The 20145-nt window shown below is 39.3% G+C and overlaps 1 protein-coding gene across 1 annotated transcript; it reads right to left on the reverse strand.

Moving 5' to 3' along the window:
- Nucleotides 1-472: 472 nt before the first annotated feature.
- On the reverse strand, nt 473-18340 carry slc2a1b (solute carrier family 2 member 1b). The gene is given in 12 exon segments (XM_038696474.1): nt 473-1921; nt 2503-2586; nt 2589-2709; nt 2846-2947; nt 3188-3292; nt 3503-3690; nt 3954-4007; nt 4010-4115; nt 4301-4541; nt 4925-5085; nt 8249-8344; nt 17914-18340. Coding segments are annotated over 12 exon segments (1461 nt in total). The 5' UTR covers nt 17929-18340; the 3' UTR covers nt 473-1733.
- Between the last annotated feature and the right edge of the window lie 1805 nt (nt 18341-20145).

The raw sequence follows: 20145 nt of genomic DNA on the forward strand, positions 1-20145 counted from the left end.
GTCTTTCTTCAGTAACAAAGATTCCACACTGTGAGTCAAAAACAACTGAAACAACCTCAGTTTTTGTTTCAGTGACAAAGAAATATTACTGTGAATAATAAAGTGCTGCTAAAAAGATAACTTTCCTTAAACAACGCATTTAAAGAGAAGAGAAGTTCGACAAATGATACAGCAGTCGTAGACAGTGACTTGTACAGCTAGGCAAAGTGAGCCAGATGACACAGGGGGGGGGTATCTCCACCAGCTACAGTATACAGTACAGTACACAACCAAAAGAGAGAGAGAGCCTAAAATACTGCAGAATTTAGTGCACAAGGCATAAAACAAGCCTTGCACCATGTGTCCGCCTCCTAGGACACATAATGAACATTATGGAGTGGAAGGAACACTGGGACACAGGTGAAAAGCACTTTCAGGATAATCAAAACCTTCCAAAAGGCAGACATTCATTTTGGTCCCCGTTCTTGCTTTATTTTTTTTTTAAGTTGCTTTGTAGCTGTCACAGAGGAACAGCATGCAGCATTTCAGTTCCTGTTTGTGTGATCGTCACAGCGCTCAAGCCAATTCACCAGACTGTGGAAACTTCATGTGTAATCAAAAATACCTAAAGTGGAAATCATCCATTGACAGAAGCTTTCAGTCTGGATCAGGCCAATCTGACCTGAAACTGCTATAAAGTGATAAGGCTGGATGGCTGGAGGCAGAGGAGGCTTGATTTCTTTAGACAGGCACTTAAAACTCACAAATGTTCTGAGACAGATTTTTGGTTTTGGGGCTGTTGATTTTGAGCGCGTACTTATCTCATGTCATGGAAAATGGATGGATGATTTATTTATTCACTTCACTGCCAAGTTAAGTACTCTGGTTTCTGTGCTGGTACTGTTCCATGTGCACAGTCAATGTCAATTTAATCAAATGTAATGGTAAGAAGGAATGATATAAAAAATACATAAACGGTGAATTAATCTGTTTTGTCTTCATGACCATCAATCTCTAAAACATGACATTTTCAGTAAGAAAAGTTTTTGTCCTACAATAAAAAGAGTAAAATATTGTCTGGCAGTAGTAAATAAGTAACAACAATATCGTCTAATATATTTCATTAAAAAGTAAAAATAACTTATTTATTGTCAGTAGAGAGTTGGGACCCTTTTTTAAAAGGACATTGCACCATCTGGTGGGGAGAGATAAAGTCGAGCTGCACAGCATCTACAGTGCTAGAGTCTACAGTGATACAGCTTTACAGTATGATTGATAAAAACATATTTTGCACATTGAACTGATCTCTACAGCTACAGCGTTCTTTAACCGAATAACTAACTGACTATATTGTAACAGGCTATAGAGAACAGAGCATAAGCACATAGTATAACATACTGAGAGGAAAAAAGTTTAAAAAACTTGGTTGATTGAAGCAGGCACTCCTTTTCCTTCTTTAAAATATCTTTAAAATATTAAAAACCTTCCCCATCTACCCTCAACTCCTCTCTGCACATCTGCCAGGCGACATAGTGCCCATCAAGTTTTTGTTGCCACATTTGACCTGAGAGGGGCAGCGGAAGACATCATGCTGGAGAATCACAAGGAGTTGCTCTGTGTCTGGTAATGGCACCCGAAATGCGGTGACAGTATGAAAATTATTCTACCGATGGATCGGTCTACTTTTAGTTAGTAGACCCTTCTCATTCCTTCTAGGTCTGAGAAAGAGTTTGTTGGAAGTTAAAAACATTCACTCAGAGCTGAGAATCAGCTCCCAGGCTGTTGAGCTCCTCCGGCGAATGCTTTTCAACAGGAGTCTGTCGGAAGCCAGCCGAGATCTCGTCAAACGTCCGGCCCTTGGTCTCCGGCACTTTGAAGTAGGTGAAGATGAAGAACAAGAGCAGCAGCACAGTGAAGATGACAAACACGTAGGGCCACACAACTCCTGTGAAGAGAGATAAGAGAGACAAGTATTAAGAAGAGTCTTAACAAGGTTTACTGACCTGACAGTAAACAGATTAATTAAAATCGTAAAGATGGACAGCAAAACCAAACGTGATCTCATTTCAAGACTTCACAAAATGTACTGGTAGTTGTAGTAAGCAACTAAGCATCTGTCGCCATGGTCAACATTAGTGCATGATGAGTGAAAACAAGTTTGATAATTAGGGCAATTTAGACATGTTAAATCTGCCATAATTAATTGCCCTAATCTAATTATTTGGTCTACTCTAATTAATTGCCATAATCTAGGACGTTTGTAATACAAAATGTGAGATAGAATCAGCTTTGCGGGAGTAAAGATAACATTTTTTTAATTTTTTATGAAAAATCAACAATTTCTTATAAATTTGACTACATCCTACCTATTAACTAGTTAAACCTCAACTTTGTCTTATTTTCCATATAATTGGTACCAAATTACATAGTTCTTTCCAGGACACTCCCTAAGCAACTATGGACCCACTACCTCACAAACACAAATACTATATCCAAATGTTTACTCCTGTCATTTTTTCCTACTCACCTCTACATACTGGAATCCCATTCCCACTATGAAGTTGGCAGTCCAGTTGGTGAAACCAGCTACAGCAATGGCTGAAGGCCTGGTCCCTGCGAGAACAACTCTGCCACAATGAACCAGGGGATGGGACCCGGTCCCATCTCAAAGAATGCAACGAATGCAAAAATGGCCACAATGCTCAAATATGACATCCATTTGAGCTGGTCCTATAAGAACAGAGGGTAAGAAGAAGGTTAGTTGCTGGTGCTTTCTCAGTGGGAATCTTGACAACTGCCTACAGCAAGTAATTAATTTTAGCATAAATCACAACATATCGAGATTAAGATTTGAAGAGAAACCTACCAGCAGAGCCAAGGCAATAGTCATTAAGATGGCAGATCCGGCCATTCCCAGCAGCCCCAGCATGTGCAGAGACCTACGTCCTGCACGTTCTACGACAAACAGCTACACCAAAAAGTAAACAAGATTAGGAACAAGGTCAGTGCAGTACTACAAAGTAATAAACAATTTAAAACCTATACATCGTTTTTAAAAGCTTTGACTGCCACTTTCTACCTCAGATATGTCCACTAACAACAATAAAAGATATTTCTGGGTGAAGATACCTCTACTACATGATGCTTTTTTATCTGTACTGTAATGGTGATTTTCCTTAAAAATGTAACAACGTTATACTGGACTCACCGACACCACAGTGAAAGCTGTGTTGACAACACCGGCTCCAATGGTGGCGTAGACGGGCTGCTCAACCCCGGCTTTCTCGAAGATACGAGTAGAGTAGTAAAATACCTAAACAGTACAACAATCAATCAAAAAATTGGACATAAGAGAGTTAACTTTCATGATATCTTCTTATATTTCTGATGTGGCTCTATCTATAGCATGCAAATGTGTGCCAAGCATGTCAGGGAAAAGTGACTGTTTCTTTGTGTTTTCTTCAGAACATCAGTGACAGTCGCAGAAAGAACAATGGGATCATGTCTAGGCCTGGACACTTACAGCGTTGATGCCAGACAGCTGCTGGGAGAGCTGCAGGACCACAGCAACAATGAGGGGCTGGCGGTAGAGGGGCGAGCGTAACAGCTCCACAATGTTCACCTTCTTCTCCCTCATCATCTGCCGACTCTCTTCCTTCATTTCCTGCATGTCAGCGCTCACGTCTGTGGTGCCTCTGAGCTTCTTCAGCACTGAAATGTGCAGAGAAAAAAGTCATTGTTAACTCTGCAGCACTTTTTCTTTTCTGTCACTTTTTGTATCCTTCAGATTACGTCTTTGAACAATGAAAAAAGAGGCCCATTGGATCTGTGATGGGATAGAAATATCTAAAACTCACTCTCAATATTAGATTAAAAAATAATTAAAAAGCATGCAAGGACATATCAGTTGTAACAAAATACATCTACTTCAAGCTGTAAATGCTGTGACCTCTTGAGTGTCTGTGTGAACTCACCAGCCTTAGCCTTGTTCTCTTCGTTCTTATTGATGAGCAGGAAACGGGGGCTCTCGGGCAGAGAGGCAGTAGGATGCACTGAACCACTGCAGGGACGAAGGTGAAGCCCAAGAGGAGAGGCCACAAGTTATCGTTGCCCATGATCTGCTCCATTCCAAACACCTGAAACAAGAAACAGACACACGTCACACATATGAACCACAAGTGCAGGTTCTAGCATGCATCTGAAAAAATGGCCTGGTAGGATGCACAACGTTGTATTGTTATCTCATAGGAAATTCACCACACTTCACTTCAAATGCTACATTATTAAAATTAAACTACTGGATCAATTACTGTGCACCAACCTGTGCAACGAGGATGCCGATGACAATGCCGAGCTGGTGGAGGGTGCCCAGGGCTCCTCTTAGGGATGTTGGGGAAACCTCACCCACATACATTGGCACAAAGCCTGTGGTGAGACCAGAGTAGAGGCCCACCACGAAACGCCCGATGATCAGCATTTCCCAGGAGCTCGCCATTTTTGAAAAGCCCATCAGAATGGCTGAGATGAAGGCCAGGATGTTGGCCAGGAGCATAGAGTTCCTCCTGTAGGCAACAGAGAACAAAAAATCAAGTAATTCTGTCCTCTAGACCAAAATACCAAATCAGTGAAAAATATATAACATTGTTATATATACTATCCACAGTGTGTGTCTGAGTTTAAAAGCTGTTCTTTAAATTCTGAAGGTAGTGTGTAAATGCTAGAATAGGTTGTTAAATTGCTCTTTAAAAAACATCAATATAACTACTGCAGTTGTAAGTGTAACTATCACATTGTACTGAAATGTTTCAGTCTACCTATCACAGCTTTAATTTTGAACTTTTACTCCTTTAAATGGAGAAAAAGTGTCCAGCGCAGTCCATTTATTTTAGAAAAGCCCCAGGCTATTGTGCATATTTTAATGAAATGGGTTTTATTTTATTTTTACCTTCCAAAGCGATTGACAAAGAGTCCGACAGAAAAGGAGCCAAAGATGCCACCAACAGAGAAGATAGAGACAGCAATGGACCAGATGGCCGTGAGGGAGATCTTGGTGATGGGCTCATTGTAGCGCTCAACCCACGTCTCATTGATGAAGTTCTCAATTATCTGCCACGATAATGAAATTTACAATCGTCAAAACAGAAGTGGTATTATGCCACAGTGTTAACGTCATCATTATTACATAAATAGTAATGGTTGAGCTGTGTGACCAGCTGATGGCAGCACTGCATAATCACTACCATTTCCTGCCAACCAGGATGTTCAGCAGACATCTAAAGTTTCTGCCCTCCTCCCATCCTCATCACAGACAATGTTGACAAACACGACAACCCGACCAGGCGAGGGGTTAAGCAGCAGGGCAGCGTCTCAGTGTCACCCCTCATATGATTTGGAAAGGTCAACACCCTCCCTGCAACCTCCCATTACTCTGACTTCAGTATGTCTCTGACCCCCGTCACCACTGTCGTTGCCATATGTGAACTCCAGCTCTGTCATGTGCCTCTGCGGTAGTGTAACATTACCCATATTTGTTTTGAAACTTGGCATTTGACCTAGTACAAGAGCTCTTAATGTAGCAGACCTCAATGATGACATGTGGAATAAATAGTGTCCTTATCAGATCTGAATAGCTAGGAATTTTAAGGGTACTTGTACTTAACTTAAGTGCCTCCATTTTCTGCTACTTAAAACTTCACCAGATAGAGACTAGGGAAATAGTGTACTTTCTACTCCACAACATTTATCTGACAGCTACAGTTACTTGCGTATAATTAAAGATTTCTTGAATTTCTCATCTTGAGAAGTCACATTCTTATTTTGTTTCCACTTTCCATTCTCTCAACAGACGGCGGTCCAAACCACCAGCTGGCACCTAACCACATAATGAAACAAGCTTATTCATGGTGTCAGGCTGTCAGCATGTGAGCTGGCTTGTAGACGGGTCCTCAAGGTGACCACTGGATTCAGCACACACAGGTTGAACATAAAAGGATTATAACAAGTGAAATAATCTTTTCTTGTTTGTTTTTTTACAAAAGTAAATGTAAATGTAATTTTCTTCAAATAATTTAGCACACAGGAAGCAATATGCAGTATTTATAATATGTATTGCTTCAGGAGGAGCAACCTAGTGTTTGTCAGGAGCTGCAAACAAACTGCATCAAGGAAACACTGACATTAAGACCTAAACTTTGGTACCAAAGATGCTCCCAAAATTGAACTAATGTAAACAAAACACAGATGACCCCTCTATTAAATTTCCAAATAAGGAATTTTTTTGCGTAGTGGAACAGGCAGACATGCAGCAGTAGGAGGACAGGAGCTGCATCTATGCCCATAAATAGCAAATCTAATCAGAGACACTCTAACACAATGCAGGGCCTACGTCGGGCAGTAGCAGCCTTTTTGCAGAGGGGAGAGGTGCTGGTGATAATGTGAAGTGTTGTTGTTATATAAAAGTTGTATTTGTAACATTATAGCCTCTTAAGAGGTAATTAGCTAATCAAGTATTAACAGCCTGTGTTGAATAACTGCTTTTCTGCACGCTCATTTTTGAACTGTTTGCACATGACATTGCTCAGACCTCTGTGTGTGTGTGTGTGTGTGAGACCTAGGCTTCGTATTAGGAAGGGGATAAAGTCCCAAGACGCCAGGTTCACACTAGTCCAGTGTGTGTAACAGACCACTTATTCACCTCCTGCCTCTCAATCTGCAGCTCCTCACTCAGCCACTCACAACGTACTCTGTGGCTACTAAGCCGAGCTCCATGTAGCAGAACACGTGCTGTTTTTTTAATGTGGGGGCAAATATATGCTGCACTAACTGCAACTGTAGTGTTGCAAAGGCAAAACACTGGATTAAATTTGAATCAGTCAAATAAACAGACTAAGAGTTGCACAATTAGTTGATCAACAGAATATTAATCAGTAACTATTCTGATAATCAATGAATTATGTAAGTCATTTTTACTACTACTTCTACTCTACTCTATGTATCATTGTAACCTAAATATCTTTGGGCTTTAGATTAGTTAGCTTGACAAAACGAGACATTTGAAGAAGCCACCATGCTCTTTGGAAACTTGTAGGCCAAACGATAAATTGATTAGTCAAAAAGATTATGTGCAGATTAATCAATAACTAAAATATATATTTTTGTTTCACTCTTTTATATCTATAACAGTTACAAAACAACACAAAGGCTCTCTACTATTGAGTTTCTTTATTGGGTCTTGTGTTTGCACAATCCATGACGATTGCACAACGTGTGCATAAAAGTCTCAAGGCCTTAAATTCCCTCTTGCACTTCGCCTTTTTCTTTATGACTCAAGGAGAAATAAGAGCTTATATCTTTATCTAGACATTCTCTTCTATTTTCTGTGTATGTCAATGTTTTAACTCTTACTAAACACAAAAAATATTTTTTTTTTCATGGATAACTGACAATAGCTGCTCTCATTTACAAAGTGTCCTTTACAACAAAGTGCGGTGAGAGCTGACAGTTCGGTGACAGTGGATGAGCAGTTCAGATTAAAATCAGACTGTCCTCACCAAGAGAGCACCACAGCTGTGACTGTTTGTGACAGTCAATGTCCAGCACATCGAGGACTCTATGCATGTCAAGGTAAATAAAAAGACCAGGCAGGCTCTAGCCTGCCTGCTGACACACCTGACCGGTGCAAAGACAGCTGTGTAGCAACAGGGTGTGTTTAGACCAACACAAACTTGACAGACAGGACAGTCATAAGTTATTTACTCACTAAGCAATAAAGACATTCCCCAGGAAATGAGTGTCTTTGTTGTACCTGTCTGTTAATAAAAACCTATGGTAGATTAAGTCAAGAGGGGGGCATGAAAACATCTTTTCTATTACTTTGCATTGTTATGGGGATATGTGACTTTCTATGTCTTTCATTCAATTTCCTCTGAATTTCCTTGTCTGATTTTTATTCAGCCTTTTATTCAGAAGTCCATTTTTGGGCATTAGACACAGTCTTTTACACAGGACTCATTCAAATACAGTTGTCCTCACTCACTGTTAAGACAGATGTCCTTGTACCTGATAAGCCTGAACGCAGCTATTATTATCTTATCCCTCAACCCAACCCCCCACCACTTTCTTCTTTCTGTCCTGTTCTCCAATCCAACAAGTGAGTGAATGACCAACACTGGGGCTAGGCATGAAGAATGAGCTACTGTGTGAATAATATACTGCAAACCCAGTAATACGGCATGTTGGTGTTGGTGATGTTTGCACACATATACCTCACCTTTTGAGGGGCATTGATGACACCGGTGTTGTAGCCGAACTGCAGGGAGCCGATGACAGCTGCTCCTACAGTCATCAACAACGGAAGGGTAATTTTCTGCAAGATAACAGAGAGTAAAAGAAGGATTGTTAGTACAGAGACCAGTTTGACCAGTTATTCAGCTTTCTATCAGTGAAAAAATGGATTCATTTGTCCTAGAGCTGGAGTGAATGCAAACAGTCTGATAAACAGCTGTATCAATTTCCTGGGTGGACAATAAGTTTTATTTGACTAGAAACTGCCAGACATATCAGTTAACAAAATGAAAATAAAATGAATGCCATTTTTTGAGACAAAGTATTCACTATCTTTCTGTACTGAACTAAATTAAACTGTATTTAACTTGCAGCTGTAACAAAATTTTCAGGTTGGCCAGCCTAATTTTATCCCATTTATGTTTTCATATCAAGTATAATGAATGCACTGTTAAAAATAAAGAAATATAGAAATATCTTGAAGATGCTTGGTATCAAGCCAGATTATGCAACACGGTGAAATTGGACTGCCCATAAAAGATGCCTTATGACATCTAAAAGGGATAAGTTCAAGATGAACAGGGAAGTGAAAGAGAAATGTATCTTCAAACTCAAGGTCTGAGGAGGCTAGTGCTATAAACCTGCTTTTTTATAACAGGCCCAGGTTAGATCCAGGTCTACATGTTATTGTCGGTGTCCCTATTCATGTTATTACAGAGTCTAGACACTTGTAGTTTGATCTCAGCAGAGCCCAGTAGATCAGTAGAGATTTTCCTCATACCAAAAAGTTAATAAACCAGAGAGGAGGTATGTCGCTGTCTATTTCTTCCTCTCAGACAGGCGAAAAAACAGCCTCTAGCTAAAACATACCGTTTTGTTGTTCACCCAAATCTTCTATAATTTCTGCTTCAACTAACTCTATGTCCAGCAAGCTCTGAGTGTTTCACTGTGGGAGGTTTCCGCACGTACATCACGTTTTTATATTAATCCGCCAAAAAGTGCACGTACTTCAGATTAAACTTTGAGCAATACAAACAGTTGAGGTGTTGCATACTATTTCCATATTTGATATCTCACCATCAGTCATCGTGTCCCCAGGACTAATGTTTTTACTTAAGTCCTGTGATTCACACGAATCTTTTGCCACTGTGTCATAGGTCCCTCATGTTATGGCAACAAAAGTATTGTCCTTCCCGAGGGTAGATGTCACCTCAACATCTTTTTCTTTTATGAAATGCAGACAATAATCAAAAACATGGCCAGGACACAAATAATTGTTTGCAAGGATCAAACCTGCAAACTTTCAGTTATTTTACTCATTTAACCTGTAGACCAGAGTGAGAATGGACAAACCAAGGACACCACGAGTACCTGAAGTCCTCTGATCAGCTGGGACATAAGATCACTGAATTAACAAAAGACCTGCAACAGCCAGTACTGATCCTTGTGTCGTGTCTTTGAGCAAAACACTTGTTTGTTGTAAGCTCTATGAGCGCTGAGAGAGAACCAAAACAGTACAGTTGCAGGCTGTAAAACCAAAACAATGAGCTGAAAGATGCTCTGTAGCAGTTGTGTGATTATTTTCTGTTAGTTCATCACTACGAAGTGACCCATTTCACATAATAGATATGTATTTAAGTATTCTGTTTAAAAAGGTGTGTGTGACTCATGTCTCCAAAAATTTCCTTAAGAGTACAACTATGTAACAAAGCTTGTGGCTGAATCTCTGAAATTTTCATTTAGGCTTCCAAAGAAGGGGATAAACAGAAGAACCAACCCCACAGGGTTTCATAAAAAGGACCGTCTTTACAAAGTATTTGAAAGGATTGTGCATGTTTCTCTGTAATATCACCATAGTGCTGCAGGCGGCTTTTAAATGGCAGCATTGCTGAGTAACTCGAGTCAACACCATTTTTTAGAAGAGCCAGAATTCCTCCCCTGCATGATGTGGGGGGAGGAGAGCTGGAAGAGAAAAACTTGCGTATGCTTCCGGAGGCAGTCACTCCAGCGTGTTCGCCGTGGCTAAAGACACTTAAAGACCCGCCTACACTTAAGAGCCAATAGGGATTTTGTTATGCGGGTCATCAAGTCCAGGACAGGCGTGTAGAGAATATAAACATACATACTTTTTCAGCATTGTGGGCTGGGCTCTTAAAGGAGCCACTTTGCCAGTGAGGAGACCAACCTAAACTGATTCCTTAAAGCCACAGCTCCACTGCTGATTGGAAATGTCAAACTACCAGCTGCTTTTTCTCTGTCCCATGGGAAAAGTCATCACTCTAAGGAATAGCTGGAATTATTTGCACAAAACTCCATTAATGTTTGAATCCAGCTCCAAACAGCTGTCAAAAATGGGGACGGCAGTGTGTGTGTGTTCAAACACTCCTCTGTGACATCTTTCCCTTTAACCTACATACAAGGAGACCTCCCTCAGCCTGGCTTCAGTGCTGTTTGTATCAGGCCAATGAGTTTTTGTCAAACATATAGTAATCAATTCATTTTAAATGAGATGACAAGCATTTTGCTTTTAATAAATGTGCACTGTTGTTTTACTGTTATTATTATGATCGGTAAAATTTCAAATCAATCAGTTTAACACGAAATGACTAATAAATACGTAGTTATCAGCCAAACCTCCCCTGCTCCTCTCTCACCCGTCAAAGTAAGTATGTGAGTTTGATGCTGTTCCTTGTACACAGAAACCAGAAGCAGCAACATAATACATGACTTCCTTACAGTGGAAACAATGAGGTCGCACCCAAAAAAAATATTTTATGAGCCTTGTGCCTTTAGTTATCGCCCAGGCTAAAGGCAGCACAAGGGCCTGGCATCACACTGCATACCACGCTAATCTTCATATAACCTTACTGCAAATCTGATTAGAGGAGTAAGAATTTACTGGTAGAAGGATACTATTTTAAAATATTGATACTAACTCAAAAAGGCAAAACAACTATAACAAATTTCACAAAACTGTTCCCAACTCCAGGGATATTTCTGAATAAATAAAGTTAATATAGAATGTAGTTAATGCCTTGTAGTTAACAAGGGTTCAGAGAACTTTACGATCATTTTCCGTCATGATTCAGAAATCGCTGGGTTTATAATACTGTCAATAACAAGTCAGTAAAATGTAATGTGGCCTGCACAGCTCTCATTGACTTTCATTCACATTTTGAACTGTTTTACCTTCCAAATGACAATGTAAAAAAAAAACAGGTAAAAATAGACATACTCAACTTCAAAAAGCTACCGGCATTTGCTTGTTGATTGGTGCTAATTTCCCACCCTGGTGCTAATTTCCCACCCTGCCTCTGAAAACCAACCTTTCTTCTTCCAAGATTGAATCAACACACAGCGGTGTTACTGATGCATTTCACCAAATACATCTGGAAATTTTATAGGGGTCATGTTAAAAAAAAGTGTCTTTTCGTATTCAAGTGTCAGACTTGCATCAGCACCTGATATGTTGAGATCAAGGGACTGATGACGGTAATAACTCCTCTCTCCTCCCATGCCTTTATTTGCATGCCCACTAGAGCTGATGGACATTCATGCAAATGTGTCCTCTTTGCATGTGAAAAGTAAAGCATGATGTGGGTAGGCAGAAAGTAAATGTCTGTCTAGTCAAGTTGAAAGTAGCTTTGGTTGCTTGGCACCACAGACTCCTGTCTCTTATTGGGTAAACAGTAAGCCAACAGGACTGAGCGCATTAATAAACCACATGATAAATTAGCAGAATGGGGAAAGGATATCTGTACACACAAGCTCACACTTTACCATGCTATTCATTTTCTCAGTCACGTATACAAACCACTTTTATTGTATTGATGACAATCAAGTACAATGAGGAAATTAAATAGAAGAGCCGTTTTTCTACAAAATAGGATGTGTGCAATTATGAGAGTGAAAATAAAACATAGTTTCACTATTCATGCTTGGGCAAAGCCTCATCTAACATCCAAAACCTCTTTAAACATAAAGATGATCTATGAGATTCAACAAACATATAACATCATCCTGAATTCTCTCTTGCTAATCTAAAAAGTGCACATTTTGTTATCAAATGTGCCTCTTTTTTTCAGAAAAATACATCTACTAATGCTTCAACACACAGAGAGCCAACCCAGGAAACTGGCTAAGCTCATTTGACAGAAGGTTGGCATAAACTTTTTAAACATCAGGGTGTTGCGGTTAACATATTCTTTCACAAATAGTTGGCAGTTTGACCATCAAAACCTGTCAATAGGACCGTAATTTCAAAGAGCTGCAAAGAACACTTTGACGCAAAAGAGAAGCACATACTCTTACATACATTTAAATGTCAACAGTATAGTCAGGAATGAATAACGTACTGCTGTCTTCTCTGAGGGGTTATGAGGTGATTAGTGGGAGAGGTAAGGAGAAAAAAAAAGTTCTGTTACACAAATTTGGATTTACTATTTGAACATTTCTTTAATCTTTGCTTTAATTGTGACGCGCTGGATAATTTGACTTCTTCAGCCCTCAAACAGCCACGGCCTGAAAGTGACCCACATGCATAAAAAATAATATGCCGTCACACGCAGCAGTCGTCGTACAGAAGTACGTCGTACAGAAGTACACACTGAGGCCACTGAGATTAGCATGTATGGTTTTATTTTTAATTTGATTTTTAGGTGGAAGAAAGGGAATTTGTGAGCAAATGACAATAAGGAACGAGGACGAGAAGGAGGACAACCAGAGTTCACTAAACTCCAACACCTAAAGATCAGATTCCATGTGACTTGGGCTGTTAACACTGTTGTAAAAAAAATCTGATCTGATTCACATTTGAGTAAAAAAATTGGATTTGTGTCAGTTTGGCCTGCAGTCTGAACGCAGCCTAAATGAAACCCTGTGAGAAGTTTAGAAGGGAAATGTCTCTTTGTTGGAACTGCTAACAAATCACAGACATCTGAAACATGTCAAGGAGCCCCAACTCCTGAAGAGTATTTTATAAACTTATCATGTCTTATCATGTAAAATCTTAATCTGAAAAGTAGTAACTGTAGCTGTCAGATGAGTAACAAGTACAATATTTCCCTCTGAAATGAATTAGAGTACAAATATAAGCTGCAAGAAATAGAAATACTTGAGTAAAGTGCAAGTACTTCAAAATGACAAAGAGTGGTTATTATTAGTTATTGAACTTTTTGAGTAAAGTTACTTTTCATCCCAGATATCTGACCACTGATTTGCCAGCAAGCTCTCCTCTTGACTTAACTTTACGTCAGTTTATGACTCTCTTCCTATGAGAAACACAGGAGGTTTTACGGTAACACTATTTCATTTGTGACTCATCATACCCAGACTCACAGAGAGTTTCCTCAGAATCAAGTCACACAGTGTTTAATAGTTGTAAAAATAAAAAACAACTGAAGCAGGCTGCAATTCGCCTCAGTTCAGTTCCAGTATGCCAGTGGCTTGATGATGGCCTATCCTGCTACCATCACGTCTCCGCACACGTCACCCCTAGAGTCTCAGCTTACACAGTTCTCAGGAATCGAATATGTTCCCCGTCCTCGCCTCAACTCCTATCAGCTTTTTCAGTTTTTAAGCCTTCTCATCATGACCTGTGCAGTTTTAAGTCTTTGTTTTAATGTTTTTGGTGCACGTAATTTTCTGCATTAGCACAGTCATTAAGTTGAAGCCCAGATGCATGCCTTGACCTCGACTCAACTCCTCTCAGCTCTGTTCAGTTTTTAAGCCTTCTCATCATGACCTGTGCACTTTTAAGTCTTTGTTTTGATGTTTTTGTTGCATGTAATTTTCTGTATTAGCAAAGTCATTAACTTAAAGCCCAGATGCATGCTATATGAAGTATTTGTTTTTATATATAGGGTTTTTCCTGGTTTTTGTCATGCGACTGATAAAAAGTTCTCTACTTTCATAAACCGTTGCCTTCGTTAAGTTATTGTTTCTCTTGTGTTTGTAATTGAAGTTGAAATTAGCATTCATTAGCATTAGTAAAGCAGAACAAAGGTATTGTGTTTCTACCTCAGGATTACATTTCTGGTAAAGATTATTCAGGTAAGTGTTCAGCTAAAGCAGCTAAGGTCTTCTTCTAAGGAGGAACAAGCCTGATCTCTGCAGTAACTGTGGGCAGAAACCCAGATGAAAAATGTATTAATGTAACAGGGATGGGCATATTTGCCTTTGAAAACTGGCACCGGTGTATTTACATCTTGAGTGTGTACCTGTTAATGGCCTGAGCTTCCTGTTACGCCTGGTTATATTATTTAAACTTTGTACAACAATGACAAACAGTTAATCTTTTTCATACTCAACCCATGAAACATTTCCTAGTGGCCTTAGAAAGATCATCATTTTAAAAAGGTGCTTATTTATCTGTACGTGCAGCATACTATTAGTAAACATAACCAGGAAGTACTGTAATGCTTTATCCATCAGGCTGTTAGTTTGGGAATACAAAAAATAAGATTATTGTGACTATGATATCAATTCAAGAAGGTTTTGATGCCTGTGTGAATGCAAATATTTTTGAGGCTTTTGAGTTTAAATCCTTCATGACAAACAGACAAGATTATTTATATTAGAGCATTTAAAGGAGGGTGGGGACCACATATAGTAGTAGTATATAGAGGAAATGTGTATAATGTTTTCAAACTGCTTAAAATGTGAAAAAATTAAAAAACAGGTAAACAAGATCTAATCCTGCATCTAAAATGCCTAAATAATCTATCAATACTATTTTACATACTGTCACTATTCAGCTCAAATCATATTGTGCAACAGCAGCCTAAGAACACATCAGACAGATCAAACCAATTCAGCAGCACGGCCTATGAGAAGAGATGGATTTTGACAGTCAGAGGTGAGACCAAAAGTTTAGAGGTCAAACATGTATGTTGAAATCCCTTGTCATCTCTAATTGCTTCAACTGAGCTAATTTCAATTCAATCGTGAGGTCAAAAGCAGCCCAGAGACACACTAGGCCCTGTATTTTTTCTCCTCCATGTGAACAGTGAAAAGACATAGGTCAGTGTGCACAAAGCCATCCGGTTTGTCAGGAAAGTGAATTAAACATGCACTCTTACTTGCTTAGTCATCACAGTTAAAACCCTCCTAGATCTCTTAATCCCAACTTTTTCAGCAAAGCCTCATTAAGCCTCATTAGAACGTGGCTGATAGTTACACTGTAAGACATACTGAAGGGAGCTAGTCATGCAGATGAAAGTACTGGACTGTCTTAACGAAGGCGAAGGAGTTGGCAGACGACTGAAAGGAAGTGGATGGAGAGGTATTAAGCCTGAGCAATTAAGTCTGTACAGTGTGAGGTTGGTTGCTGGCACTGGGCTCCCAATCAAAATACCTGAACTGTCAAGTATGTCAGGAATAAAATGTTTAGGGGCTGTTTTGCTCAAAACAGAGACGGTCAACTGTATGCTTCATCTTAATTATCATTTATATTATTTGTTGAGGTAAATTAGTGGACTGAGTTTTCAAAACCACATAAGCTTCCTGTTGTTGAGAGTGAGATGGCCAAACTGACAACAGATGTCATTTACGTGGCACATTCTGATTGAGAAGCTGTGCAGTCATAATAAAAAGAATACAACTGAACTGAAATAATGAGATTCAACAGTGATTAAAAATTATGAAAAGTAAGTAGAAAAAATAAATAAATAAGTTGTGTTCATTTGCACATCTACCTGAACCAAGTGCACAGTCCATAAACCTGGACCAAGCCTACTGGCTACGTGAGATCAACAGGACAACGCCTTACAGACACAACAGTTGCCCAGGCAAGTTTTTAGACAGGCACTGTAAATTAAACAACAGCGCTGACACTTCTCCGAAATCTGCATTACTTCGCTGGAAAACCATACTGTAATTCTACCACTTCCTGCTGCTTTTTTCTGTGAAATACAGTCGATCGATTCCGCATACTTGTATTTATCTGCATATAACTTGGCAATACCCAGTACAAGCCAGGTATGAAAATCCTAAGCACAAGATGTTAATGAGCCCATGCTAAACTACAGACACGCAGAAACAGCTCAACACTGCCTGAAGCAACAAAACACAAAAGAGGGAGTGAAGCAAAAAGCCTGGGAAGGAAAGAGTCAAGGCTTAAAGCCGCAGGGTTTGGCAACTGCGTATTCCCTCGGTGGGCTCTCACTCCCTCTGGAAATGTGCTGTGTCGGTGTCACAGTGGAAACTGGGAACAGAGAGAAACATTCCCATCACGTCCACAACAAACCCTGTCCAGCTGAAGGTCCATAGTATCAAAGTGTGAATGGTGAAAAATAGCTTGAAGAGAGAACGGAACATCATGGGGAACATTTTCTGACCACCATGTCAGACTGGGCTGCCTTGAGCTGTTCCACTGGGTTTAACTGGTCTTATATAAATGAGAAACTTTGAGAGTGAATAAGAGTGACGTTTTTGGCGTACGTGCTTCACTGTGCTGCGTGTATGAAGTAACCACAAGGCACATCAGAAGGGAGAAAGCATCATCAGACACCAGATAAGTCATGCATGCTTTCTGAAATAGGAACACCACAGTATAACTAAGACACAGTGTAAAGAAAGAAAAATCACAAATGTGTCCAACAGGCTCCTCTGATGTGTCTTTGGGCTTAAACTAACAATTGTTGTTATTATCAATTAGGAAATTTATCTGATAGAAAATTCTGAAAGTAGTCACAAGTTCTCACATTTTCAAAAATTCAGATGTCTTATTTTGTCCGACAAGCAGTCCACAACAGCTGAGAGGGTATTATTGTACTTTTTTTGATACTATATATACCTGACAGTCACTTTAGGCACTGAGATATTTGTTAGGGTACAACATAAGGTTGTATAACTAGGTTAAGTTGTGCTTCCCTTTCTACTCAAAAAAAGTTATATATACAAAACATATACACAGTAGATGGGTGGATAAATAAAAAGTCAGCCATGTAATACATAATAAAGTAACAATAACAGCTGCATAAATAGTTACTTTTGATACTTTAAGTAGATTTTGCTGATACCTTTTGTACTTCTTTCCTTCAGCAAAACCTTTAATGCTAAACTTTTACATGTAATGAAGTGTGTTGTTGTGTTGCTAGGTAAATTATCTGAATACTGGTTTCACCAGTACACTCTTATAAAGGACTCTTGGTAGCATGGCTCCTGACAAACTATATATTAGTCCCGTAGCAATTTTTACAGCAGCAGACCACCTTAACTACAGTGCGTGTTAGTTTGGTGGGTATGAGTGCATACCCTAACACGCAAATAAGGCGCGACACGACAAAGCCCTCCATAACCCCCTTTTCACTATGACGTAAAAGGCAGAAATAAACTATAAGAAAGCTCAACTTTACCGGCAAAACTATTGAATTTTATGTGGATATTAATAAATAATAAACCGCACACTAAACATAGCCTACATGCGTCAGAAAGTGACTAAGAAAGCACCCGGAAACAGTTATACTACGGGATGTTAACGATGCAATACATACTAATAGCTGCATCATCGCTGCTGACTCTTAAGCATGGCACATGTGGAATCGTGTGTAGAAATACTGTGAACTCACTGAACTGCTTGGATTCACTGACAGGACGGAGCTGGGAAACAAACACAGGCAACTTAACGCACCAAACTTACAAGTAGCCTACCTTTTCTGAGTCCATGGCTGCTGTAAGGGAAATAGTCGGACTTCTTAGATTCTTCTTTGTCTGCGTCTTCTGTCAAAGTTGGCGACGATGGAAGAACTTGCTCAGGCTATCCCGGTGGTTTCGCTCAGAAGGCAGTTATCTTATAGGTATCTGCTCCGTTGAAATGACCTCAAACTTCAGTCGAGTGTTTATTAATGATAGAAGCCTCAGAAGTTGTTGGGATTTTTCTCTCTCTCTCTCTCTCTCACTTTTTCTCTCTCTCTTTAAAAGCTTGGGTTGGAGGTTGCTTCCTTCTTGTGTCGTTTTATTTTAGAGCTCCAGCAGTTTTAATTCACAACTTCATGAATGTGTAAAGTCTTCCAGGATGTAGGTGTTGAGCAGCTTGTCCAGCTTTTTGGAAACAGGTCTTAGTGGTACGTGAGCCGGGTTAATATATTAGAGATGACGCAATGTTGGTGGGTGTGTACGCGGAACCCATCCTTCTAGATAGCCAATGACAATGCACAAAGGCTTAATTTCAAGCACACGGCAGGCAAGCTGAGTGGGAAGTATTCAGAGCCTTTAATTAAGTAAAAGTAGCCTAACTATATAAAAAATAAGTCCTGTATTCAAACCCTTGTCTAAGTACAGGATTATCAGCTAAATGTACTTAAAGTATCAGTGCTATATCATTATATATTATAATGTCGTCATTATTACTGTGTTTACATATTTAAGCAGTATTTTAATGCTGAGGTTTTAGGGAAAGGAGCTAATTTTAACTCCTCCATATTGTGTTGGGATTTTTTAAATCTATATTGAAAAGAAGACACCAACGTTTAGACCTCACTTGGTCTTTCTCCATGCAAGTTTGCATGTATACAGATAGTCTTATAGACTTTTCTGTTTCCCTATGGATGAATTTGTCTGTACTATTTTAGAATTGTTAAAGAAATCTGAAGCACTCCTTTAATCCTTTAATATCTTGTGGTTATTTAGTCATTGTAACGGTTAAACATGCCTACAGGTTATAGGCTTTAAGGCCTTCTTCAGGGCAAATATATAATGTTCGCCTTTGGGCAACACAGTAATGGGTGAGATGGATTAAAAGGGGTCTTACAAAGAGAATCGTTTTGGACGTTGAAAGCTATGCAATACACTGGCTTGAAAAGGAGAAATAGACTTCTCTCCTCTTCTGTAACTGTCTCGTATTTCTTTTTTCTAGACATCTGGGTCCTTTCAAAAAATTTTAACTACTTACTTCATATTGATTATATGAGTACGCACCAACAACAAACACACTGGCTGACAATTATTTTGTATTTGAAGAAGGCCTTAATGGCTGAAACACATACACATTTGTTTGTGTTACTGTTACTATGCCTTAAAGCCATGCGATATTAAAGGCTTTTTGCTTCAGATTTCTTCAACAGTACTAAACAAGAAGGCTCTTCGATCTGGACATCTTTTTCACAGCCGAGCAGCCCTCCACCCAGACCGCTGTTTGCACTAAAGCTTATCTCTCTGAATTATTCAATTGTTCAACTTTGGCCCCTAACCTTACATTTTTTGTTATGCTAAAACGACACAGGCCCACATGTCCATTCCTTCCCTTTACTTTTAGATAGTCCTATTTTAACTGGGTTGTTGTTGAGACACCTGAACATATATATAAATAAATGTGTGCGTGTGTGTATAAAGCTTTATGACCATAGGTTTTGTATCTTAATCTGCAAAATAACTAGCTACTAATATTAGTATGAAGTAGAAGAAAAGCAAAATAAATGTAAACTAAATTTCAAAACTGTACTTTTTAAATAATGTGTACCCATGACGTGGCTACCTTTCAAGGGTGTACCTGGCCTCACGCCGAATATCAGCTGGGATTGGCTCCAGCCCCTGTGACCCTGCACGGATAAGTGGTTATATATAATAGATGGATAGAAGAATCCAGTCCCGTATATAACCCACAGTTTTAAAGTCTAGGCAGAGAGGGCCTTTGGAAAATTGTTTTTAGTAACAGTTTTGACTGTTATGCTTTCATTTGAATATAATGGATTGATAAAATTATATTTTGTACTGTTTCTGTATTCTCACTGCCATGTTGCTCTACAGTTGTTTTGATTGCACCATCTGCCCCGTTGCCTTCAATTCTTAGCCTCATAACAATGAGCAATTGAATCCATCCACATGTGTGATCTAATGATCTTTCACCTTGTTGGTGATATGACATGTTTGCCCTCCATTCAACCC

This window comes from Micropterus salmoides, unplaced genomic scaffold (assembly GCF_014851395.1).
Source record: "Micropterus salmoides isolate LMB-PRFRI ecotype aquatic unplaced genomic scaffold, ASM1485139v1 Ms_hic_scaffold_4, whole genome shotgun sequence".
NCBI classification, from domain to species: Eukaryota; Metazoa; Chordata; class Actinopteri; order Centrarchiformes; family Centrarchidae; genus Micropterus; species Micropterus salmoides.